This window comes from Bufo gargarizans, chromosome 8, assembly GCF_014858855.1.
Source record: "Bufo gargarizans isolate SCDJY-AF-19 chromosome 8, ASM1485885v1, whole genome shotgun sequence".
In the NCBI taxonomy this organism is placed as follows: domain Eukaryota; kingdom Metazoa; phylum Chordata; class Amphibia; order Anura; family Bufonidae; genus Bufo; species Bufo gargarizans.
Window position 1 is genome coordinate 96,026,452 of NC_058087.1, and position 27,049 is coordinate 96,053,500.

The following is a 27,049-nucleotide window of genomic DNA, read 5'->3' on the forward strand; positions in this document are numbered from 1 at the left end:
TTCACCACAACAACAAAAATATTATTTGGCCCAATGTATTGAATTCAAATTCAGGCCTTTTTTTACAGACACCTAACACTATCTGGCTATCTATTTAGGTACCATATTAATACTAATACAGGCACAGCAGTAACGACAGATTTAGCTGACTATAAATGAGGCCTATTATTTAGGCGCTGGGTGACAGGTATACGTTTACAGACAGAATTAGACTGGGATATGCACAGTAGCGTGTGTGTGAAGTTATTGAGAATGACCCTATGTGCACCTTGAATCTTATATACCCTTTTAGGGATAGATTTAAAGTAGGTCTGAAACAGCAGAAACCACTAAATTAGGAAATTGCAAAATTGGGAATTGTATTTTAACACAGAACAAAAACTGTGCTTTGACGGACACTAAATAACTTGACCAGCTACAGCAATAATGACAGATTTGGATGAATATAAATTTGAGGCCTATTATTTAGGCGCTGGGTGACAGGTATACGTTTACGGACAGAATTAGACTGGGATATGCACAGTAGCGTGTGTGTGTGAAGTTTTTGAGAATGTCCCTATCTGCACCTTGAATCTAATATACCCTTTTAGGGATAAATTTAACATAGACCTGATACAGCAGAAACCACTAATTTAGAGAATTGCTAAATTGGGAATTGTATTTCAACCCAGAACAAAAACTGTGCTTTGACGGACACTAAATAACTTGACCAGCTACAGCAATAACCACAGATTTAGCTGACTATAAATTTGAGGCCTATTATTTAGGCGCTGGGTGACAGGTATACGTTTACAGACAGAATTAGACTGTGATATGGCCAAAAAATAACCACACTATTGATGGTTAAATGCACTTGGTGTGACAGCTTGACCCTGATGTAGGATATAGCCAAAAAATAACCACACTATTGATGGTTAAATGCACTTGGTGGCAGCTTGTGCTGGCGCACCACAAGACACAAAATGGCCGCCGATCACCCCAGAAAAAAGTGAATGAAAAACGCTCTGGGCAGCCTAAAAACAGTGAGCAATTGAATAGCAGCAGTTCAATCATCCACAGCTGCAGATCGATCTCTGAATGAAGTCTTTTGGAGGAGTTAATCACTGCCTAATCTCGCCCTAACGTCGCAGCTGCAACCTCTCCCTACACTGATCAGAGCAGAGTGACGTGTGGCGCTATGTGACTCCAGCTTAAATAGAGGCTGGGTCACATGCTGCACTGGCCAATCACAGCCATGCCAATAGTAGGCATGGCTGTGACGGCCTCTTGGGGCAAGTAGTATGACGCTTGTTGTTTGGCTGCTTTGCACCGAACCCAGACTTTTACGGGTTCGCTCATCCCTAGACAAAAGTCAACGATGGTTTGTTGGGATTATCGTGCAGCAGAGGCTTTCTCCGCTCTGAAGTTGGCCCCAGTTTTGGTGACGCCCAACTACAAAAGGGAGTTTATAGTACAGACCGATGCCTCCGAAGTAGGCCTCGGTGCTTTACTGTCTCAGGAAATCAACGGGGAGGAGCATCCCATTGTCTACCTCAGCCGTAAGCTCATCCCAGCCAAGATCTGTTATATTATACTGGAGAGAGAGTGCCTGGCTATCAAGTGGGCACTAGAATTTCTCTGCTATTAATTATTGGGGAGAAAATTCCGCCTGGTGACTGACCACTCCCTTCTAAAGTGGATAAGCTAGGCCAAGGAGAGAAATGCCCGGGGGTCACTCAATGTTTTTTCTTCCTACAAAACTTTCATTTTTCAGTGGAACAGAGAGCAGGCCGGTTACAGGGAAACACGGATGCCATGTCCCGGGTACACTGTCTGGTGTGTGTGACACAGTGAGATGTTTGTTCTGGGAAAACAGGTATTTTCTTCCCAGCATGTGCTGCTGGGCTGATTTACAGCCAGGTGAGGTCAAATACTGGATCGGATTTTAAGTGCCAATCCATGTTTTGGCAGCACCTGGCTGTCCTTAAATAGGCAGCTGGGCTCAGAAGCGAGGTCTCTGTGTTGGGATCTGGGATCCTTGTTTCTAGATGAAGGCTTGCTGTCTGTTTGGCATGAAAACAGGTTGGTGCTGCCATGCTAAAGGACTCTTTGAGGCAGAATTGCCGCATGGTGTGAATTACCACCAGCACCGCATGACTGATTGTTTTGTCACTTGCCTAAAGTGTAAATAAAACGCTAAACTGTTTGATCCAAAGAACTTGTTGTAGCCTCTATACTGCGTCTGCTAATCCTGTCTACCAGAGCGAAACCTCACAGTACTCAAATGCTATAAAGGTGCATACAAACTGTTGTTTGGGTACAGTACAGGGTCAGAAGACCATCTTTTGGAGATTAGATTTTGATGGATTGGTTTATGGGCCCTATGTTGCTATTAAACAGCCTCTGAGAACCAGTGCAGCCATTCTCTGACAACCATACACTTATTTTTCTTTCAATGGAGCTATGTGGAGGCTTCTTTTTTGTAGGATTAGCTGCCATTATCATTGGTTCTATTTTGTGCTACATACAACTTTTTGATCACTTTTTATTTAGATTTTCGGGAAGCAGGATAAACATAAGGCATAAATTCTGTCATTGCTTTTGGGTTTTGGCTTTTCAGTGTGGGGAAAATTACACGTTATACTTATTCTACCAGTCAGTATGATTACAGAGATACCAATGTTATATATTTTTTTAAAAACTTTTACTACGTTTCTGAGAGCCATATATTTTTTTCTTTTACTGCTGATCATCTTGGTACCATTGGCACTATTACACTTACTGTAAGGCCACACTTGTGACAAAAAAATTGCAATTTTGGCACAGTTTTTATCTATCTTTTTCTGTGTTCACCTGCCAGGATAAATCATGTTTATAGAGACAATCGTTATGGATAACTATTTTTTTTTATTTTTATTTTTATTCATGGCTTGATTATAAAAAGGACACATTTTTTCTTTACCTGAAACTGTACATTTTTTATTTGTTTGCTTTTATTTGCTTTTTTTTTTTTTTTTCCAGTATGGTACTTCAAAATTTCAGGGTCTGAAATGTAGTTCAATACATGCATCAATTTATTACACTGACAATTCGCCTATGAGACACAGCCTGGGATCAGGGCCCCCTAGGCCTCCATAGCAGCCAGGCCCCAAGGCCTTTGCAAGGCTTGGGGCTGCCATAGCAACTATCGGGACCCCACCATCGCAGCACAGGGAACTGATGTTCCCTGTGCGAACCTCCTATATTCCGCTGTCGGAATTGATCGTAGCATATAGGGAATAAATTCACCAACATCAGTGTTTTCCCCGATGCTGGTGGATACAGCAGGGGCCCAGCTGTCAGTAACAGTTGGGCCCCTGCAGCTTATCGAAGGTGCATGTAGAGAAAGGCCGGTTAACTGCAGGATGAGAATGGTCGTCCTAATTCGGCAAGGACCTGCTGTTTAGGATGAGTATTTTCATCCTGCGTCATCAAAAGGTTAAAATGATATGCTTCATGTATCAAATCCTCATCCCTTACTTGTTCTACCTGCAGCAGCCTCAAGTCCTTGCACAGAATCTGGTCCTGAAAGGACAATGGTGTGCAATGTACAGATGATGAAGAAACATCATCAGATGGTTTAGTTTGTACATTTCTATCTGGATTATTAGTATCTAACTTGATAACCTCATCCTTCAGAAAATGTCTTTTCACAGTCACGCTGATACTTCTATTACTTGTGTATATCGCGCTGTGGGAAGACACCACTGGGGTCATTAATCAAACTGGTGTAAAGTAGTACTGGCTTAGTTGCCGATAGCAACCAATCACATTCCACCATTCATTTTCCAAAAGAGCTGTCGTGTATCTGGACTTCTCCAAAGCATTTGACACTGTACCACATAAAAGGTTAGTATATAAAATGAGAATGCTCGGACTGGGAGAAAACGTCTGTAAGTGGGTAAGTGGCTCAATGATAGAAAACAGAGGGTGGTTATTAACAGTGCACACTCAGATTGGGTGACTGTCACTAGTGGGGTACCTCAGGGGTCAGTATTGGGACCTATTCTCTTCAATATATTTGTTAATGATCTTGTAGAAGGCTTGCATAGTAAAGTATCAATTTTCGCACATGACACTAAACTGTGTAAAGTAATTTGCACTGAAGAAGACAGTATACTAATACAGAGGGATCTGGATAGATTGGAGGCTTAGGAGTGGCAGATGAGGTTTAACACTGACAAATGTAAAGTTATGCACATGGGAAGGAATAATGCAAGTCACCCGTACATACTAAATGGTAAAACACTCGGTAACACTGACATGGAAAAGGATCTAGGAATTTTAATAAACGGCAAACTAAGCTGCAAAATCTAGTGTCAGGCAGCTGCTGCCAAGGCCAATAAGATAATGCGTTGCATCAAAAGGGACATAGATGCTAGTGATAAGAACTTAGTCCTACTAATTTACAAATCGCTAGTCAGACCACACATGGAGTACTGTGTACAGTTCTGGGCTCCTGTGAACAAGGCAGACATAGCAGAGCTGGAGAGGGTCCAGAGGAGGGCAACTAAAGTAATAACTGGAATGGGGCAACTACAGTACCCTGAAAGATTATCAAAATTAGGGTTATTCACTTTAGAAAATAGACGACTGAGGAGAGATCTAATTACTATGTATAAATATATCAGGGGTCAGTACAGAGATCTATCCCATCACCTGTTTATCCCCAGGACTGTGACTGTGACGAGGGGACGTCCTCTGCGTCTGGAGGAAAGAAGGTTTGTACACAAACATAGAAGAGGATTCTTTACAGTAAGAGCAGTGAGACTCTGGAACTCTCTGCCTGAGGAGGTGGTGATGGTGAGTACAATAAAGGAATTCAAGAGGGGCCTGGATGTATTTCTGGAGCGTAATAATATTACAGGCTATAGCTACTAGAGAGGGATCGTTGTTCCAGGGAGTTATTCTGATTGCCTGATTGCAGTCGGGCAGGAATTTTTTATTCCCCTAAAGTGAGGAAAATTGGCTTCTACCTCACAGGTGTTTCTTTACCTTCCTCTGGATCAACTTGCAGGATGACAGGCTGAACTGGATGGACAAATGTCTTTTTTCAGCCTTATGTACTATGTTACTATGCGAGGGATGTTGCTAAGCTGTGACAAAGCCTTATTATTGGCCCACAAGCTAGAAGAAGGGAGTGATGATCCCCTAATGTGTACTGTGTTAAAAAAATGAATTTTTGTCATTACTAATATATAGCACTATATTCAAAATATTAGTGAATTCTCAAAATGCCGATATTCGTGATAAAAACTCAAAATACAAATATTCAACACTACTCTTAACTTCCAGTGAGAGTCTCAACCAAACCAAATGTTTGGACAGTTCTCTGATGCAGTCATTCACTGATTAAAATCTGGTCTCCAAACACATCTCTACTCCCCTGTCCTGTAAGCAGACAGAAAGAAGGAGCAAAAATAGTGAAGCACAGCAACTAAGATTCAAATGTCAGCTCACTAAAACGTTATTAGTAGAGGAGAGAAATTAGTGCTTATAAGAAAAAAGAAATCTAAAACTTAACTTTAAATCTAAAACAAATAAGAAAAGATAATTGATCCCCAAACAAGATATTCATCTATAAATAACAAATATGCCCACAAGTGAGGAAAATTGGCTTCTACCTCACAGGTTTTTTTTTTTTCCTTCCTCTGGATCAACTTGCAGGATGACAGGCCGAACAGGATGGACAAATGTATTTTTTCGGCCTTATGTACTATGTTATTATACTATGTATTGAACCAGATCACTACAACTGTCAATCAGAGATGAGTGGAGTAGCTGTGAAATAGCTCAATGTAGAGAACACAGTGAAGCAGAATAAAAGTTTATATTCACACTACTCCTGATAATAAAAACTGTAAAATGTATGCCTGTGTTGCTCTTCACATCCCCTACCTAGTGTCAGCAGTTTAGCTTTTGTGAGTTATAACTGAAATTTACACCAGCTCATATCTGTCAAAGGTGTTTGTCACTTAACACACTTAATACATTTGGTACGTTTTACTCCGAAATATGTTTTAGAAATCACTAACATATTTAATTGCATTTAGGTTTGTCATTACTGTATTTTAAAAATCTTACCTGAAATAACCGATGATGAAAATAGCAATGGCTAAGGAACAAAATGAAATAGAGTATCCCACTGTGTACATGACATAAAGCCTTTCAAAAAAATCCCTCTGTGAAGAAAAGGACAGATTGTTACTATTCATTTTGTATATTAAATCAATTTTCATGTTCCTTTTTACAAACCTTAAAAAACAACATTTAGACATTTCTTTCACATACCAGAAATTGTGCTAGACAAGCATTTAGTAATAAGTTAGTAATAGGGATGAGCGAACTCGAACTGTATAGTTCGGGTTCGTACCGAATTTTGGGGTGTCCGTGACACGGACCCGAACATTTTCGTAAAAGTCTGGGTTCGGGTTCGGTGTTCGTTGCTTTCTTGGCGCTTTTGTGACGCTTTCTTGGCGCTTTTTGAAAGGCTGCAAAGCAGCCAATCAACAAGCGTCATACTACTTGCCCCAAGAGGCCGTCACAGCCATGCCTACTATTGGCATGGCTGTGATTGGCCAGAGCACCATGTGACCCAGACTCTATTTAAGCTGGAGTCACATAGCGCCGCCCGTCACTCTGCTCTGATTAGCGTAGGGAGAGGTTGCGGCTGCGACAGTAGGGCGAGATTAGGCAGATTAACTCCTCCAAAGGACTTGATTAATCGATCGATCTGCAGCTGCTGAAATTCAATTGCTCACTGTTTTTAGGTTGCCCAGACCGTTTGTCAGTCACTTTTTTCTGAGGTGATCGGCGGCCATTTGGTGTCTTGTGGTGCGCCAGCACAAGCTGCGACCAAGTGCATTTAACCCTCAATGGTGTGGTTGTTTTTTGGCTAAAGCCTACATCAGGGTGAAGCTGTCACACCAAGTGCATTTAACCAGCAATAGTCTGTTTATTTTTTGGCCATATACTACATCAAGGGCAAGCTGCGCCTGTCACCAAGTACATTTAACCCTCAATGGTGTGGTTGTTTTTTGGCTAAAGCCTACATCAGGGTGAAGCTGTCACACCAAGTGCATTTAACCAGCAATAGTCTGTAAATTTTTTGGCCATATACTACATCAGGGGCAAGCTGCGCCCGTCACCAAGTGCATTTAACCCTCAGTAGTGTGGTTGGTCAAGCTGTCACACCAAGTGTATTTAACCAGCAATAGTCTGTTCATTTTTTGGCCATATACTACATCAGGGGCAAGCTGCGCCCGTCACCAAGTGCATTTAACCCTCAGTAGTGTGGTTGGTCAAGCTGTCACACCAAGTGCATTTAACCAGCAATAGTCTGTTCATTTTTTGGCCATATACTACATCAGGGGCAAGCTGCGCCCGTCACCAAGTGCATTTAACCCTCAGTAGTGTGGTTGGTCAAGCTGTCACACCAAGTGCATTTAACCAGCAATAGTCTGTTCATTTTTTGGCCATATACTATATCGGGGCAAGCTGCGCCTGTCACCAAGTGCATTTAACCCTCAGTAGTGTGGTTGGTCAAGCTGTCACACCAAGTGCATTTAACCAGCAATAGTGTGGTTATTTTTTGGCCATATCCCAGTCTAATTCTGTCAGTAAATCCATACCGGTCACCCAGCGCCTAAATAATAGGCCTCAAATTTATATCCCGCTAAATCTGTCGTTACCGCTATACTGTTGTGGCTGGGCAAGTTATTTAGTGTCCGTCAAAGCACATTTTTTGTTCTGGGTTGAAATACAATTCCCAATTAAGCAATTTCATAATTTAGTGGTTTCTGCTATATCAGAGCTATTTGAAATCTATCCCTAAAAGGGTATATAATATTCAAGGTGCACATAGGGTCATTCAGAATAACTTCACACACGCTACTATGCATTTCGAAGTCTAATTCTGTTAGTAAATCCATACCGGTCACCCAGCGCCTAAATACTAGGCCTCAAATTTATATCCCGCTAAATCTGTCGTTACCGCTGTACTGTTGTGGCTGGGCAAGTTATTTAGTGTCCGTCAAAGCACATTTTTTGTTCAGGGTTGAAATATAATTCCCAATTTAGCAATTTCATAATTTAGTGGTTTCTGCTATATCAGAGCTATTTGAAATCTATCCCTAAAAGGGTATATAATATTCAAGGTGCACATAGGGTCATTCAGAATAACTTCAAACACACGCTACTGTGCATTTCCAAGTCTAATTCTGTCACTAAATCCATACCGGTCACCCAGTGCCTAAATACTAGGCCTCAAATTTATATCCCGCTAAATCTGTCGTTACCGCTGTACTGTTGTGGCTGGGCAAGTTATTTAGTGTCCGTCAAAGCACATTTTTTGTTCAGGGTTGAAATACAATTCCCAATTTAGCAATTTCATAATTTAGTGGTTTCTGCTATATCAGAGCTATTTGAAATCTATCCCTAAAAGGGTATATAATATTCAAGGTGCACATAGGGTCATTCAGAATAACTTCACACACACGCTACTGTGCATTTCCAAGTCTAATTCTGTCACTAAATCCATACCGGTCACCCAGCGCCTAAATACTAGGCATCAAATTTATATCCCGCTAAATCTGTCGTTACCGCTGTACTGCTGTGGCTGGGCAAGTTTTTTAGTGTCCGTCAAAGCACATTTTTTGTTCAGGGTTGAAATACAATTCCCAATTTAGCAATTTCATAAATTAGTGGTTTCTGCTATATCAGAGCTATTTGAAATCTATCCCTAAAAGGGTATATAATATTCAAGGTGCACATAGGGTCATTCAGAATAACTTCACACACACGCTACTGTGCATTTCCAAGTCTAATTCTGTTAGTAAATCCATACCGGTTACCCATCGCCTAAATACTAGGCCTCAAATTTATATCCCGCTAAATCTGTCGTTACCGCTGTACTGTTGTGGCTGGGCAAGTTATTTAGTGTCCGTCAAAGCACATTTTTTGTTCTGGGTTGAAATACAATTCCCAATTTAGCAATTTCATAATTTAGTGGTTTCTGCTATATCAGAGCTATTTGAAATCTATCCCTAAAAGGGTATATAATATTCAAGTTGCACATAGGGTCATTCAGAATAACTTCACACACACGCTACTGTGCATTTCCAAGTCTAATTCTGTTAGTAAATCCATACCGGTCACTCAGCGGCTAAATACTAGGCCTCAAATTTATATCTCGCTAAATCTGTCGTTACCGCTGTACTGTTGTGGCTGGGCAAGTTATTTAGTGTCCGTCAAAGCACATTTTTTGTTCAGGGTTGAAATACAATTCCCAATTTAGCAATTTCATAATTTAGTGGTTTCTGCTATATCAGAGCTATTTGAAATCTATCCCTAAAAGGGTATATAATATTCAAGGTGCACATAGGGTCATTCAGAATAACTTCACACACACGCTACTGTGCATTTCCAATTCTGTCAGTAAATCCATACCGGTCACCCAGCGCCTAAATACTAGGCCTCAAATTTATATTCAGCTGAATTTGAATACAATACATTGGGCCAAATAATATTTTTGTTGTTGTGGTGAACCATAACAATGAGGAAAACATCTAGTAAGGGACGCGGACGTGGACATGGTCGTGGTGGTGTTAGTGGACCCTCTGGTGCTGGGAGAGGACGTGGCCGTTCTGCCACATCCACACGTCCTAGTGTACCAACTACCTCAGGTCCCAGTAGCCGCCAGAATTTACAGCGATATATGGTGGGGCCCAATGCCGTTCTAAGGATGGTAAGGCCTGAGCAGGTACAGGCATTAGTCAATTGGGTGGCCGACAGTGGATCCAGCACGTTCACATTATCTCCCACCCAGTCTTCTGCAGAAAGCGCACAGATGGCGCCTGAAAACCAACCCCATCAGTCTGTCACATCACCCCCATGCATATCAGGGAAACTGTCTGAGCCTCAAGTTATGCAGGAGTCTCTTATGCTGTTTGAAGACTCTGCTGGCAGGGTTTCCCAAGGGCATCCACCTAGCCCTTCCCCAGCGGTGGAAGACATAGACTGCACTGACGCACAACCACTTATGTTTCCTGATGATGAGGACATGGGAATACCACCTCAGCATGTCTCTGATGATGACAAAACACAGGTGCCAACTGCTGCGTCTTTCTGCAGTGTGCAGACTGAACAGGAGGTCAGGGATCAAGACTGGGTGGAAGACGATGCAGGGGACGATGAGGTCCTAGACCCCACATGGAATGAAGGTCGTGCCACTGACTTTCACAGTTCGGAGGAAGAGGCAGTGGTGAGACCGAGCCAACAGCGTAGCAAAAGAGGGAGCAGTGGGCAAAAGCAGAACACCCGCCGCCAAGAGACTCCGCCTGCTACTGACCGCCGCCATCTTGGACCGAGCACCCCAAAGGCAGCTTCAAGGAGTTCCCTGGCATGGCACTTCTTCAAACAATGTGCTGACGACAAGACCCGAGTGGTTTGCACGCTGTGCCATCAGAGCCTGAAGCGAGGCATTAACGTTCTGAACCTGAGCACAACCTGCATGACCAGGCACCTGCATGCAAAGCATGAACTGCAGTGGAGTAAACACCTTAAAACCAAGGAAGTCACTCAGGCTCCCCCTGCTACCTCTTCTGCTGCTGCCGCCTCGGCCTCTTCTGCTGCTGCCGCCTCGGCCTCTTCCTCTGCCTCTGGAGGAACGTTGGCACCTGCCGCCCAGCAAACAGGGGATGTACCACTAACACCACCACCACCTCCGTCACCAAGCGTCTCAACCATGTCACACGGCAGCGTTCAGCTCTCCATCTCACAAACATTTGAGAGAAAGCGTAAATTCCCACCTAAACTACTGGCCTATGAAATACTGTCATTTAGGCTGGTGGACACAGACAGCTTCAAACAGCTCATGTCGTTTGCTGTCCCACAGTATGTTGTTCCCAGCCGCCACTACTTCTCCAAGAGAGCCGTGCCTTCCCTGCACAACCAAGTATCCGATAAAATCAAGTGTGCACTGCGCAACGCCATCTGTAGCAAGGTCCACCTAACCACAGATACGTGTACCAGTAAGCACGGCCAGGGACGCTATATCCCCCTAATTGCACACTGGGTAAATGTAGTGGCAGCCGGGCCCCAGGCGGAGAGCTGCTTGGCGCACGTCCTTCCGCCGCCAAGGATCGCAGGGCAACATTCTTTGCCTCCTGTTGCCACCTCCTCCTTCTCGGCTTCCTCCTCCTCTTCTTCCACCTGCTCATCCAGTCAGCCACACACCTTCACCACCAACTTCAGCACAGCCCGGGGTAAACGTCAGCAGGCCATTCTGAAACTCATATGTTTGCCGGACAGGCCCCACACCGCACAGGAGTTGTGGCGGGGTATAGAACAACAGACCGACGAGTGGTTGCTGCCGGTGAGCCTCAAGCCCGGCCTGGTGGTGTGTGATAATGTGCGAAATCTCGTTGCAGCTCTGGGACTAGCCAGTTTGACGCACATCGCTTGCTTGGCGCATGTGCTGAATTTGGTGGTGCAGAAGTTCATTCACAACTACCCCGACATGTTCATTCACACGACCCCGAGCTGCTGCATAAAGTGCGGGCCGTCTGTTCGCGCTTCCGGCGTTCTCATCCTGCTGCTGCTCGCCTGTCTGCGCTACAGCGTAACTTCGGCCTTCCCGCTCACCGCCTCATATGCGACGTGCCCACCAGGTGGAACTCCACCTTGCACATGCTGGACAGACTGTGCGAGCAGCAGCAGGCCATAGTGGAGTTTCAGCTGCAGCACGCACGGGTCAGTCGCACTACAGAACAGCACCACTTCACCACCAATGACTGGGCCTCCATGCGAGACCTGTGTGCCCTGTTGCGCTGTTTTGAGTACTCCACCAACATGGCCAGTGGCGATGACGCCGTTATCAGCGTTACAATACCACTTCTATGTCTCCTTGAGAAAACACTTAGGGCGATGATGGAAGAGGAGGTGGCCCAGGAGGAGGAGGAGGAGGAGGAGGAGGAGGAGGAGGAAGAGGGGTCATTTTTAGCACTTTCAGGCCAGTCTCTTCGAAGTGACTCAGAGGGAGGTTTTTGGCAACAGCAGAGGCCAGGTACAAATGTGGCCAGCCAGGGCCCACTACTGGAGGACGAGGAGGACGAGGATGAGGAGGAGGTGGAGGAGGATGAGGATGAAGCATGGTCACAGCGGAGTGGCACCCAACGCAGCTCGGGTCTATCACTGGTGCGTGGCTGGGGGGAAAGGCAGGACGATGACGATACGCCTCCCACAGAGGACAGCTTGTCCTTACCCCTGGGCAGCCTGGCACACATGAGCAACTACATGCTGCAGTGCCTGCGCAACGACAGCAGAGTTGCTCACATTTTAACCTGTGCGGACTACTGGGTTGCCACCCTGCTGGATCCACGCTACAAAGACAATGTGCCCACCTTACTTCCTGCACTGGAGCGTGATAGGAAGATGCGCGAGTACAAGCGCACGTTGGTAGACGCGCTACTGAGAGCATTCCCAAATGTCACAGGGGAACAAGTGGAAGCCCAAGGCCAAGGCAGAGGAGGAGCAAGAGGTTGCCAAGGCAGCTGTGTCACGGCCAGCTCCTCTGAGGGCAGGGTTAGCATGGCAGAGATGTGGAAAACTTTTGTCAACACGCCACAGCTAACTGCACCACCACCTGATACGCAACGTGTTAGCAGGAGGCAACATTTCACTAACATGGTGGAACAGTACGTGTGCACACCCCTCCACGTACTGACTGATGGTTCGGCCCCATTCAACTTCTGGGTCTCTAAATTATCCACGTGGCCAGAGCTAGCCTTTTATGCCTTGGAGGTGCTGGCCTGCCCGGCGGCCAGCGTTTTGTCTGAACGTGTATTCAGCACGGCAGGGGGCATCATTACAGACAAACGCAGCCGCCTGTCTACAGCCAATGTGGACAAGCTGACGTTCATAAAAATGAACCAGGCATGGATCCCACAGGACCTGTCCGTCCCTTGTCCAGATTAGACATTAACTACCTCCCCTTAACCATATATTATTGGACTCCAGGGCACTTCCTCATTCAATCCTATTTTCATTTTACCATTATATTGCGAGGCTACCCAAAGTTGAATGAACCTCTCCTCTGTCTGGGTGCCGGGGCCTAAATATATGCCAATGGACTGTTCCAATGTTGGGTGACGTAAAGCCTGATTCTCTGCTATGACATGCAGACTAATTCTCTGCTGACATGAAGCCAGATCCTCTGTTACGGGACCTCTCTCCTCTGCCTGGGTGCTGGGCCTAAATATCTGACAATGGACTGTTGCAGTGGTGGCTGACGTGAAGCCTGATTTTCTGCTATGACATGCAGACTGATTCTCTGCTGACATGAAGCCAGATCCTCTGTTACGGGACCTCTCTCCTCTGCCTGGGTGCTGGGCTTAAATATCTGACAATGGACTGTTGCAGTGGTGGCTGACGTGAAGCCTGATTTTCTGCTATTACATGCAGACTGATTCTCTGCTGACATGAAGCCAGATCCTCTGTTACGGGACCTCTCTCCTCTGCCTGTGTGCTGGGCCTAAATATATGCCAATGGACTGTTGCAGTGGTGGCTGACGTGAAGCCTCATTCTCTGCTATGACATGCAGACTAATTCTCTGCTGACATGAAGCCAGATTGTCTGTTACGGGACCTCTCTCCTCTGCCTGGGTGCTGGGCATAAATTTATGAAAATGGACTGTTGCAGTGGTGGGTGACGTGAAGCCTGATTCTCTGCTATGACATGAAGACTGATTCTCTGCTGACATGAAGCCAGATTGTCTGTTACAGAACCTCTCTCCTCTGCCTGGGTGCTGGGCCTAAATTTATGAAAATGGACTCTTACAGTGGTGGGTGACGTGAAGCCTGATTCTCTGCTATGACATAAAGACTGATTCTCTGCTATGACATGAAGACTGATTCTCTGCTGACATGAAGCCAGATTGTCTGTTACGGGACCTCTCTCCTCTGCCTGGGTGCTGGGCATAAATTTATGAAAATGGACTGTTGCAGTGGTGGGTGACGTGAAGCCTGATTCTCTGCTATGACATGAAGACTGATTCTCTGCTGACATGAAGCCAGATTGTCTGTTACAGAACCTCTCTCCTCTGCCTGGGTGCTGGGCCTAAATTTATGAAAATGGACTCTTACAGTGGTGGGTGACGTGAAGCCCGATTCTCTGCTATGACATGAAGACTGATTCTCTGCTATGACATGAAGACTGATTCTCTGCTGACATGAAGCCAGATTGTCTGTTACGGGACCTCTCTCCTCTGCCTGGGTGCTGGGCCTAAATATCTGACAATGGACTGTTGCATTGGTGGCTGACGTGAAGCTTGATTCTCTGCTATGACATGCAGACTAATTCTCTGCTGACATGAAGCCAGATTCTCTGTTACGGGACCTCTCTCCTCTGCCTGGGTGCTGGGCCTAAATTTATGACAATGGACTGTTGCAGTGGTGGCTGACGTGAAGCCTGATTTTCTGCTATGAGATGCAGACTGATTCTCTGCTGACATGAAGCCAGATCCTCTGTTACGGGACCTCTCTCCTCTGCCTGGGTGCTAGGCCTAAATATCTGACAATGGACTGTTGCAGTGGTGGCTGACGTGAAGCCTGATTTTCTGCTATGACATGCAGACTGATTCTCTGCTGACATGAAGCCAGATCCTCTGTTACGGGACCTCTCTCCTCTGCCTGGGTGCTGGGCCTAAATATCTGAAAATGGACTGTTGCATTGGTGGCTGATGTGAAGCCTGATTCTCTGCTATGACATGCAGACTAATTCTCTGCTGACATGAAGCCAGATTCTCTGTTACGGGACCTCTCTCCTCTGCCTGGGTGCTGGGCCTAAATATCTGACAATGGACTGTTGCAGTGGTGGCTGACGTGAAGCCTGATTCTCTGCTATGACATGCAGACTAATTCTCTGCTGACATGAAGCCAGATTCTCTGTTACGGGACCTCTCTCCTCTGCCTGGGTGCTCAGCCTAAATATCTGACAATGGACTGTTGCAGTGGTGGCTGACGTGAAGCCTGATTTTCTGCTATTACATGCAGACTGATTCTCTGCTGACATGAAGCCAGATTGTCTGTTACGGGACCTCTCTCCTCTGCCTGGGTGCTGGGCCTAAATTTATGACAATGGACTGTTGCATTGGTGGCTGATGTGAAGCCTGATTCTCTGCTATGACATGCAGACTGATTCTCTGCTGACATGAAGACAGATTCTCTGTTACGGGACCTCTCTCCTCTGCCTGGGTGCCGGGGCCTAAATATCTGAGAATGGACTGTTCCAGTGGTGTGTGACGTGAAGCTAGATTCTCTGCTATGGGACCTCTGTCCAATTGATTTTGGTTAATTTTTATTTATTTAATTTTTATTTTAATTCATTTCCCTATCCAAATTTGTTTGCAGGGGATTTACCTACATGTTGCTGCCTTTTGCAGCCCTCTAGCCCTTTCCTGGGCTGTTTTACAGCCTTTTTAGTGCCGAAAAGTTCGGGTCCCCATTGACTTCAATGGGGTTCGGGTTCGGGACGAAGTTCGGATCGGGTTCGGATCCCGAACCCGAACATTTTCGGGAAGTTCGGCCGAACTTCTCGAACCCGAACATCCAGGTGTCTGCTCAACTCTAGTTAGTAATAATCTTCATTTAATACAGACGGGTGACATATAACATTGTAATACTCACAGGAAAAACACCCCCTGATTTTGTCTTATACACTGTATGTATAAAGGTAGTGCAGATATAGCAGTTGCACCTGGGAGATGGCACCAGCTGGAGCTTAAACACCTTTTGCCACATAAAAAACTCAGCAGTAATATAAATCACATGTAGCAGCAAGAAGGGAGAATGGCGCTCATATGGTTGGTATGGCATGGCAATATATGGTCAATAATGCAAAGATTAAGGAGGCTCACCTTTAGTGGTTGTGCTGTAGGAACAAGACTATTGAAGGCTTTCAAATAATGGTAGGCGGGGTGCTCGGGCTCAGATATGTCCTTCATATAAGGATATATTGGCTAAATTCTCAATTTTAACACCAGTTTGAGGGTTTAGTCAGACTTGTTTGTTTGCATCCACAATAGTGCACCTTCCTTATTAACGTCTATTTTATTTAGCTGCAGCCAATGCCACAAGTCCGGACAGTTTTGGGGGAACAAAAAACAGCATTTAGGCTAATCAGTGGCACAGAAGGTCGTCACAAAGGCACATGCTTCCAAAGAATATAGTCTGGAGGAGGAAGAAATCTGGTTTATTTAAGTCTCAAATGCTATATGTTTCTGGGCTGCAGGGCCCATTCTTCAGAGGCACCAAATGATTTAGTAGCTCTGGAGCCCAGAAAAGTATTGTATTTGAGACTTAAATAACTATTAGATTTAGGTCCACCTAGCTCTGGATTACACCCTTTGGAAGCTTCTACCTATGTGATGCCCTTCTGTGTGATTGATTACCCTGGTTGCTATTTTGTGCTCCTCCATAATATAAATGGCATATTTATAGTCTGTGGCCCTGGCTTCACAACTAACAGCAATGTGGTGAATATATACAGCTGCTATGTACAAGTGTATAGGCACACATTTACTATTTACACATATGTGCATACTAACTACATACTGTATGAGCACATATGCAAAGTTATCACATGTATATCTCAATGGAAATCTCACTAGAGATGTTTCACATGCACTGTACATACACATATTCACTAAGTGCACATGTAAATGTAAAACGGATACGATCATGTGCAGGAGGCATGAAACAGGTTTCCCTAATTACAGTGTATTTGAAAACTGCCCTCATGTTAACACTATTTAACAACTTATGACATATCATAAAGGTAGGCCTCTGGGGAAAAAGAATTTGGAGAGAGATTTATCAAACTGGTGCAAAGTAGAACTGGCTTAGTTTCTGATAGCAACCAATCAGATTCCAGCTTTCATTTTTCACAACTCTTTTGGGGAATAAAAAGGTGGAATCTGATCGGTTGCCATGGGCCATTAAGCTAGATCTACTTTACACCAGTTTGCTAAATCTCCCCCTTTGTCTTTGAAAGGTTATTCCCATCTTGTAAAGTGATGGCATATTTCTATGATCATGGGGTCAGTGCACTGCAGTTTCTTCTACACTTTCTCTGCACAGTGGTGTATGCAGCAGTTTTTGTCTGGTCGAAGCCCGAAGCTCCTGATGGAAAGTCGCTGGATCTGGGCCAGATCTCATTATAGTCTATCGGGTCTGGTGGTGAACGGCAGTATCCGGCAATGCTGGATCTGGTGAACTTTAGCAGACTGTGCTCTGCTGAAATAGCCTGCCAGATCAGGTTACCGGTGGTGTGAACGTAACCTAAGGAATTTCAGCAAAGAGGAAAAACACTACCCCAGTGCTTTATCCCCTTCATTCTAAGGATCAGTGGGATCCCAATGATATTCCATCACTGTATCAGATAGAAATAAAATGTTATTAAGCACTTGTGGAATAAATGACTATATTTATACACTCTTCTGATATATTGTTTAGTTAGGAGAAAAACCTTGAGCAATATATCTTAAGAATATTTTGAGTAGACAACTTCTCTGCTCAGACCAATTTATTTCAGACCAGCTGTTATTTATACCAGCAGTTCTACAGTTCCTAAGAGGTAACCTTCTCGAAAGACAGAATATGCTAAAGACAATTTTAAATTAGCACATCACATGACTCTAAAACACACCTTTCATGTCTTGTGATTTATTGTTAGGAGAAAAACCTTGAGCAATATAGCTTGAAGATATTTTGAGGAGACAACTCAAGAGTCATGACCAAGATCTTAGCTTTCTTTCTTGCCTTCTAGCTCTGGTTGATTTACATTACTTTTACTTTATTCAGACCTATTTATTTCAGACCAGCTGTTATTTATACCAGCAATTCTACAGTTCCTAAGAGATAGCTTTCTAGAAAGACAGAATATGCTAAAAAACTATTGAAATTAGCACATCACATGACTCTAAAACATAGTCCATTCATCCACTTAATTGCAAATCTTTTTATTATGAAATGTTATTAAATTTATGAATTTCATATGCACATGCATTAATGCATAGTGATAAGTGACAGGCAATATTCAAATTTACGATATTTCACAAATTGTTGGCTGAATATTCGCCATAAATTAGAGAATTTCTGATCTCCAGTCATTAATTGCAAATCTTTTTATTATGAAATGTTATTAAATTTATGAATTTCATATGCACATGCATTAATGCATAGTGATAAGTGACAGGCAATATTCAAATTTACGATATTTCACAAATTGTTGGCTGAATATTCGCCATAAATTCGAGAATTTCTGATCTCCAGTCATTGTTTATTTGATTGCGATGTAATATATTTGCGATAAATTCATGATTAAAATATTCAACACTATTTGCAAAAATTCTCGAATTCTCGAAGTGACGATATTTGTGATTAAAATTTGTGATTCGAATACACTCAACACTACTAATGCATTCTACTTGTATGTGAATTTTAATGTTCCGTAATGTTTCTCTGATTTATTTGATCATATCACCGTGGGCAATATAGGCGATATGCACAATATGAATTTGATTCAGATTTTGTCTATATCGCATATATCGCCGGACCGTAATATGACCACGGAGCGGTAGTGAATTGAAGAAGCTTCTCACTCACTGCTCTGTGGCCTCCTGACTCCGCAGTCAACACCAAGCTGTACTGGCCAGGGCCTGGCGTGCACACAGCATTAGTGATGTCCCAAACTATTCGCTGGCGAACAGTTCCCGGCGAACATAGCTTGTTCGCGTTCGCCGCGGCGGGCGAACATATGCGATGTTCGGTCCACCCACTATACATCATCATTGAGCAAACTTTGACCCTGTACCTCACAGTCAGCAGACACATTCCAGCCAATCAGCAGCAGACCCTCCCTCCTCCTGGACAGCATTCATTTTAGATTCATTCTGAAGCTGCATTCTTAGTGAGAGGAGGGAGAGTGCTGCTGCTGCTGATTCAATAGGGAAAGCGTTAGCTAGGGCACTGTTCTGTGTCCACAGACTTATCTGCTGTTAGGACAGCGTCCTGACAGCACCCCAAAAAGCCCTTTTTAAGGCTGGTACATCAGTCTGCTTTTTTTTAATATATATTTCAGTTGCCTGCCCGTGTGTGAGAGGCTGCAGGCTCAGTCACAGACAGCACGTGCACACCATTCATACAGGGTGTCACAGACAATACCTTGCAGATAAAAATTATTCAATTAATATTATTTCTCTGTGATATAATCACATTTGCAAGCCAGTGAGTGACTGTGTGGCCCACAGACAGTACTGTGTGCACACCATTCATGCAGGGTGTCACTGACAATACCTTGCAGATAAAAAAAGAATCAATTTATATAATTTATATATGATATAATCGCAGTTACAAGCCAGTGAGTGACTGTCTGGCCCACAGACAGTACTGTGTGCACTCCATATATACAGGGTGTCACAGACAATATCTTGCATATAAAAATAATTCAATTTATATTACTTTTCTGTGATATAATCACAGTTGCAAGCCAGTGTGTGTTAAGCCCACACCGACTGTACTGTGCCCACTGCCCACCACTTATATAGGGTGGCACAGTACCTTGCACGCATAGTACCACTTAACTAAAAAAAAATGACAGGCAGAGGCAGGCCACCCTGCAGGGGCCGTCGTTGTCGTGGTGCTGTGATTTCCACTGGCCCTGGAATAATGCCCAGTGTTCAGAGGCCACGTACCCTGAACCCGAAAAATTTGGAGAAAATAGTTGACTGGCTTACACAGGACACCCAATCTTTAACAGCTTCCGCTAAGAACCTTAACGCACCATCCTCCTCCAGCTCAGCTTTGGTCACCTGCTCTCAAGTTACCACTCTCCTGCCCGCCGCCACCACCACCACTACCACCACAGCCACCACAGCTGCTTCACTTGATCCCTCAGAGGAGTTATTTACACATCAGTTGGATGAAATTAGTGATGCACAACCATTATTGCCACAGCATGTAGATAAAAGGGATATGTCTCAGTCAGGCAGCATTACACACATGGATGTACAGTGTGATGATGATGATGATGATGTTGCACCTGCTGCTGCTTCCTTTGCTGAGGTGTCAGATACAAGTGAAGCCGTTGATGATGACGATGTGTCCGTGGATGCCACGTGGGTGCCTGCTCGAAGAGAAGAAGAAGAGGGGGAAAGTTCTGAAGGGGAGACAGAGAGAAGGAGGAGACGAGTTGGAAGCAGGGGGAGGTCGTCGCAAGGAGCTAGTGGCACAGTCAGACAGCATGTATCGGCACCCGGGGTCAGCCAGACAGCAAGCCAATCAACGCATGCTGTTGCAACCACCAGAATGCCATCATTGCAAAGCTCAGCAGTGTGGCATTTTTTTTGTGTGTCTGCCTCTGATAACAGCAATGCGATTTGCAACCTGTGCCAAAAGAAACTGAGTCGTGGGAAGTCCAACACTCACCTCGGTACAACTGCTTTGCGAAGGCACATGATCTCACATCACAAACGCCAATGGGATCAACACAGTACAAGCAGCACACAAACTCAAAGCCACCATCCTCCTCCTGGTCCAGCATCTTCAGCCACGTCAACCACTGCTGTCCTCCTTGCCCCCTCTCAACCACCCGCCACTCCGCCTCTCACCTTCAGCAGTTCTATCTCATCTGCCCACAGTCAGGTGTCTGTAAAGGAAATATTTGAGCGCAAGAAGCTAATGTCAGAGTCACCCCCTTGCCCGGCGTCTGACAGCTGGCTTGACGGAACTCTTAGCCCGTCAATTTTTACCATAACAGCTGGTGGAGTCTGAGGCCTTCAAAAAATTTGTCGCTATTGGGACACCACAGTGGAAGGTGCCCGGACAAATTTTTTTTTTTCAAAAAAGGCAATCCCAAACCTCTACTCAGTGATTGAACAGGAAGTCATGGCATCTCTGGCATACAGTGTTGGGGCAAGTTTCCATCTGACTACTGAAACCTGGTCTGCAAAGCATGGTCAGGGCAGGTATATCACATACACAGCGCATTGGGTCAACCTGCTGAAGGCCGCCACGACTTGTAGGCAGGCCTACTGCCACCTCCTCTACTCAATCCTCTTCGATAACCTCCTCGGCTGAGTCCTCTTCTGCTGCGGCGTCTGGCTGCACATCAACTTAATCCCCCCAGCTCCCCAGGGGCTATTCCACATCCCGGATACGACAGTGTCACGCTGTCTTGGGGTTGACTTGCCTGAAAGCAGAGAGCCACACCAGACCAGCAGTCCTGTCCGCCCTGAAGGCACAGGTGGATCAGTGGCTGACCCCGCACCAACTGGAGATCGGCAAAGTGGTGTGTGACAATGGAAACAATTTGTTGGTGGCATTGAATTTGGGCAAGTTGTCACATGTGCCGTGCATGGCACATGTGTTGAATCTCATCGTACAACGCTTTGTGTCTAAGTACCCAGGCTTACAATACTTCCTCAAGCAGGCCAGGAAGGTGTGTGGCCATTTCAGGTGTACCTACATGGCCATGGCGCACTTTTCAGACATTCAGCACCGAAACAACAAGCCAGTGAGGCGCTTGATTTGCGACAGCCCGACACGGAATTCAACACTCCTAATGTTCGACCGCCTGCTCCAACAAGAAAAAGCCGTCAACGAGCATTTGTATGACCGGGGTGCTAGGACAGTCTCTGCAGAGCTGGGAATTTTTGTTGCCACGTTACTGGATGCTCATGCGCAATGTCTGTAGGCTCATGCGTCCTTTTGAGGAGGTGACAAACCTAGTCAGTCGCACCAAAGGCACCATCAGCGACCTCATCCCATTTGTTTTCTTCTTGAAGCGTGCCCTGCGAAGAGTGCTGGATCAGGCTGTAGATGAGCGTGATGAGGAAGAGTTGTGGCCACCATCACCACCAGAAACAGCCTCGTCATCATCGCTTGCTGGACCTGCGGCAACGCTGCAAGAGGAGTATGAGGAAGAGGAGTCAGAGGAGGAATGTGGCTTTGAGGAGGAGGAAGGCCTACCACAGCAGGCATCCCAGGGTGCTCGTTGTTGTCACCTATCTGGGACCCGTGGTGTTGTACGTGGCTGGGGGGAAGAGCAGACCGTCAATGACATCAGTGAGGAGGAGGAACGGAAAATGAGTAGCTCGGCATCCAACCTTGTGCAAATGGGGTCTTTCATGCTGTCATGTCTGTTGAGGTACTCTCGTATAAAAAGGATGAATGAGAACGGCCTGCACTGGGTCGCCACGCTACTAGACTCCCGGCATAAGCAGAAAGTGGTGGAAATGTTACCAAATTACCAGAAGTCAGAAAGGATGCAGCAGTTCAAAACCAACCCAAAAAATATGCTTTACACAGCTTATAAGGGGGATGTCACAGCACAACGGGAATCTAACTGGGGAAGAGGTGAAAGTAATCCTCCTCCTACCACGACCACGGCGGCAAGGACAGGACGCTTTACAGCTGTGTTGTTGATGGAGGACATGCAGAGCTTTTTCAGTCCTACACATCGCCACAGCCCTTCGGGATCTAGCCTTAGAGAACGTCTCGACCAACAAGTAGCAGACTACCTCGCCTTAACTGCAGATATCGACACTCTGAGGAGCGATGAACCCCTTGACTACTGGGTGTGCAGGCTTGACCTGTGGCCTGAGCTATCCCAGTTTGTGATAGAACTTCTGGCCTGCCCGCTTCAAGTGTCCTGTCAGAAAGGACCTTCAGTGCAGCAGGAGGCATTGTCACTGACAAAAGAAGTCGCCTCGGTCAAAAAAGTGCTGATTACCTCACCTTCATTAAGATGAATGAGGCATGGATCCCAAAGGGACTGACAGTGGGGGATACGTTTGACTAACAAAAGGCCTGATGACATGCCTTGGCCTCAAAATGGTCCCCACGCTGCTGTATTTAATGTCTGCATACCGGATGACTTTCATGAATTCTCCACCACCAACTAGGGTTCAAGCCGCAATGCTTTAGTCACCTTTCTGCCTGGAAAACATACATTTTTCTGGCCGCTGGTGCTGCACTGTGGCTGCAAAAACAAAACAAAAAAAAAAAAGACACATACATGTGTCAATTCGCCTTCATGGTCGGTACCTTGTTGTGGTGAAGGGGCTTGCGTATCACAATGAAGCAATCATTACCTCTATGAGTGTGTTGGCAATGTTGCCACACCCCAGATGATAAGGCCGTTGCTTCATTATGATCAGACTAAAAGCGATCGGCTGGATAATTTTTCATAGAAAAAAAACTTTTTTTGTTTTTTTGTTGTTGTATGGGTTTTTAATACATAAAATAAAACAATCATAATAAAGTCTCTTAATATTTTATTAGAAATAATGCAGACAATCCCCATCAATTCCAATACAAAGCAAGTACAGAGCTCAGAACTAAATTATTTCAGGATGTCGTAATGGTTTGTTAATTCGACAATGGTTAATCAATTCGACACACGTCCCCGGATAGGGGACATAACAGGGATTAAACTGATAGGAATAGTACTAGTTAAGACCCCACTCATATAGAGTGTCACAGCACATTGCTCCGTGCACGTGCAGTGCCCCAACTTGGGAGTAAGAGGACAGACCAAGTTGCTTTTTTCCTCTCCCGGTTCCTAAAATCAATTCAGTTTGGTGTATCAGAGTTTGGTCTGTCACTGTGAAGGCAGTCGAAGGTGCCCGGCCAAATCCCTGATATGGGACGTAACAGGGATTAAACTGATGAGAAGAGAACTACAGAAAATACGACTCATATCGGGTGTGACAGTAAATTGCACGGCGCAGTCGCAGTGACCGTGGAGTAAAACAAAGGGGAGAGAGCCAGCGTTTTTTTAACCATCTCCACGTTCTAAAAATTAATTCAATAAATGGACCCCAGATTGGGGATGTAACAGGGATTAAACTAATGAGAAGAGAACCACAGAAAATACGACTCATATCGGGTGTGACAGTAAATTGCACGGCACCCTGCAGGAAAGGTAAGTATAATAACAGCGATTCTTCTGGGGGGCTGGAGGATCGGGGAGGGGGGGATCTATTTGCAAAGGATGGCCATGGAGCTGATCTGATGGCACTGGCCTCTGGTAGACATGTTTGATGATGGCAAATTACATGGGGCTGATGGCACTGGCTCTTGGGGAGATGTATGACGATGATGGAAAATGCCATGGGGCTGATGGCACTGGCTCTGGGCCCCTGGGGGACATGCATGATCATGATGGCAAATGCAGAGGGGCTGATGGCACTGGCTCTGAGGGACATGTATGATGATGATGGAAAATGCCATGGGGCTGATGGCACTGGCTCTGGGCCCCTGAGGGACATGCATGATCATGATGGCAAATGCAGAGGGGCTGATGGCACTGGCTCTGAGGGACATGTATGATCATGATGGCAAATGCCATGGGACTGATGGCACTGGCTCTGAGGGACATGGATGATGATGATAGCAAATGCCATGGGGCTGATGGCACTGGCTCTGAGGGACATGTATGAAATTTGTGTTTTACTAACACTTAGTCTTCATCTTTACATTGTTTGGAAAAAGATCTGTTACACAGTACACGTATTAAAAATGTCTTGTATACATACAGAAGAAAATAATATATAGCAATATATTGCATATTGCACATGCTTCAAATTATATCACAATTAAGATTTTAGGCCATATCGCCCACCCCTAATTGATATGTACTACCTTTTGTGTTAAGGAACCGGAGAAACAGAATGATCTACTAGTTACTTTAAAGGGGTTGTCCGGGTTCAGAGCTGAACCCGGACATACCCTTATTTTCACCCCGGCAGCCCCCCTGAGCCTAGCATCGGAGCATCTCATGCTCCGATACGCTCCAGTGCCCTGCGCTAGATCGCGCAGGGCACAGGCTCTTTTGTTTTTAATAACACACTGCCAGGCGGTAACTTCCGCCCAGCAGTGTGTTCGGTGACGTCACCGGCTCTGAGGGGCGGGCTTTAGCTCTGCCCTAGCCGTTTTACTGGCTAGGGCAGAGCCAAATCCCGCCCATCAGTGCCGGTGACGTCACCGGGGGTCCTGTCAGCCCCATGGAGAGCCCGGTATGTCACCGGAACTCTGAAAAATGCCTTTGCCCTGCGCGATTTAGCGCAGGGCAAAGGAGAGCATCTGAGCTTTTTTTTGTCCGAGCTCCAGCGCCGCAATCTGGGGCTCGGTATTGTTATTTGTATCCCCTGTGCATGTTTGTGATGCAAGCTGAGCAGGGCCGTTTTAATATTGATTGGACCTAGGGCAAGAATTTACTTGGGCCCCCTGGATCCCGCCTTCCCACACCCTAGCATGCAATCACACCCTCCACTTTGTGCAACACTGGACTAGGAAGCTCCTCTAGTGGCCGTCTGATGAGAGGTGTTCCTTGGCAGTAATGTAAATACTGCCTTTTTTTCTGAAAAGGCAGTGTTTAAATTAAAAAGCTTGCAGAGACATGCTATAGACACCAGAACTACTAAATTTAGCTGTTGTGGTTCTGGTGACTATAGTGTCCCTTAATATAGAGGGGGGGAAAAGAATCAGCACAAAAGTATCAAATAAAATGGATGTATCATTATTCAAAAAATTTAAAAAAAAGCACAACTTCTGACACAAATATATAGTATTTTGCAGATTACTTTTTTTTTTTACAATATGCAGATGGTACTGTACTACTAACCCCTCCATCCACCCCTTCCTCCCTCTTCTCCATCCCCCCCCCTCCTTCTCCAACCACCCAGCACCCTTACTCACATAAAACATATAATATATCCATTTCCCCCCTATGTATATATTTCATTTTTGCCCCCTCTGTATATATATATATCATATATATATATATATATACAGAGGGGGCAAAAAGGAATATATACAGAGGGGGGAAATTGTATATATATATTCAATTTTCTGCCCCCAAGGCCACTGTATATATTTGTTTGCCACTTTTTTTGATGATTTTGGCCCCAGGGCTGGGCCCCTATGAAGGATTTGCTTTTGCTGCCAGTGCTGTGCCCTCTTGCCCTCATACAGCAGGCCGCAGCCAGCACTGCCACACCACTGATCATCACCTCACCTCAGATCCCACCCCGGGATGAAGCAGGAATAGTGTGCCAGGGTAGTGCAAAAACATTATAAAAAAAACCTTCAGTTAGGTACCCTCCCAGTCCCAGCTGTGATCCCGCGTGACCTTGGGTCTCGTGATGACAAGATAAGGAATAGATTTCAGTGCAGTGCAGCCACACTTACTTCAAATACAGGGAGGGCCCGGCCGCAGCACTTGAAAAAATAAATAAAGAGCACTTGTGGGGCTGCGCCCCACCTTCCCCCCCGCTGGAGTGGTCAGAGGGCTCAAGAGGCAGCTGCCGTGGGTCCCCCAGGAGCAACTTGGCCAAGGGCAGCTGCTGCTTTTTCCCTACGTTACAGACGGCTCTGAGGCTGAGTGACTGCTCAGCCTGCCTGCTTCAGGATTGCTTGTATTCTGTTCCAACGAGGCAAAGAGTCCCTGGACCTATCATGTTATGATAATCGTGTGTAGAGTTGAGCGGACACCTGGATGTTCGGCCGAACTTCCCGAAATGTTCGGGTTCGGGATCTGAACCCGATCCGAACTTCGTCCCGAACCCGAACCCCATTGAAGTCAATGGGGACCCGAACTTTTCGGCACTAAAAAGGCTGTAAAACAGCCCAGGAAAGGGCTAGAGGGCTGCAAAAGGTAAATCCCCTGCAAACAAATGTGGATAGGGAAATGAATTAAAATAAAAATTCAATAAATAAATTAAATAAATAAAAATTAACCAAAATCAATTGGAGAGAGGTCCCATAGCAGAGAATCTGGCTTCACGTCACCCACCACTGGAACAGTCAATTCTCAGATATTTAGGCCCCGGCACCCAAGCAGAGGAGAGAGGTCCTGTAACAGACAATCTGGCTTCATGTCAGCAGAGAATCAGTCTTCATATCATAGCAGAGAATCAGGCTTCACGTCAGCCACCAATGCAACAGTCCATTGTCAGATATTTAGGCCCAG

The 27,049-nt window shown here is 45.3% G+C and overlaps 1 protein-coding gene across 1 annotated transcript in view; it reads right to left on the reverse strand.

Annotated features, from left to right (window-relative positions):
* Window positions 1-27,049, reverse strand: part of PTH2R (parathyroid hormone 2 receptor) — a 1,033,981-nt gene that overhangs the window by 802,506 nt on the left and 204,426 nt on the right. Inside the window, exon 4 of the mRNA XM_044303853.1 lies at window positions 6,103-6,200. Within this exon, the coding sequence (XP_044159788.1) occupies window positions 6,103-6,200 (98 nt within the window). The remainder of the gene's footprint in view (window positions 1-6,102; window positions 6,201-27,049) is intronic.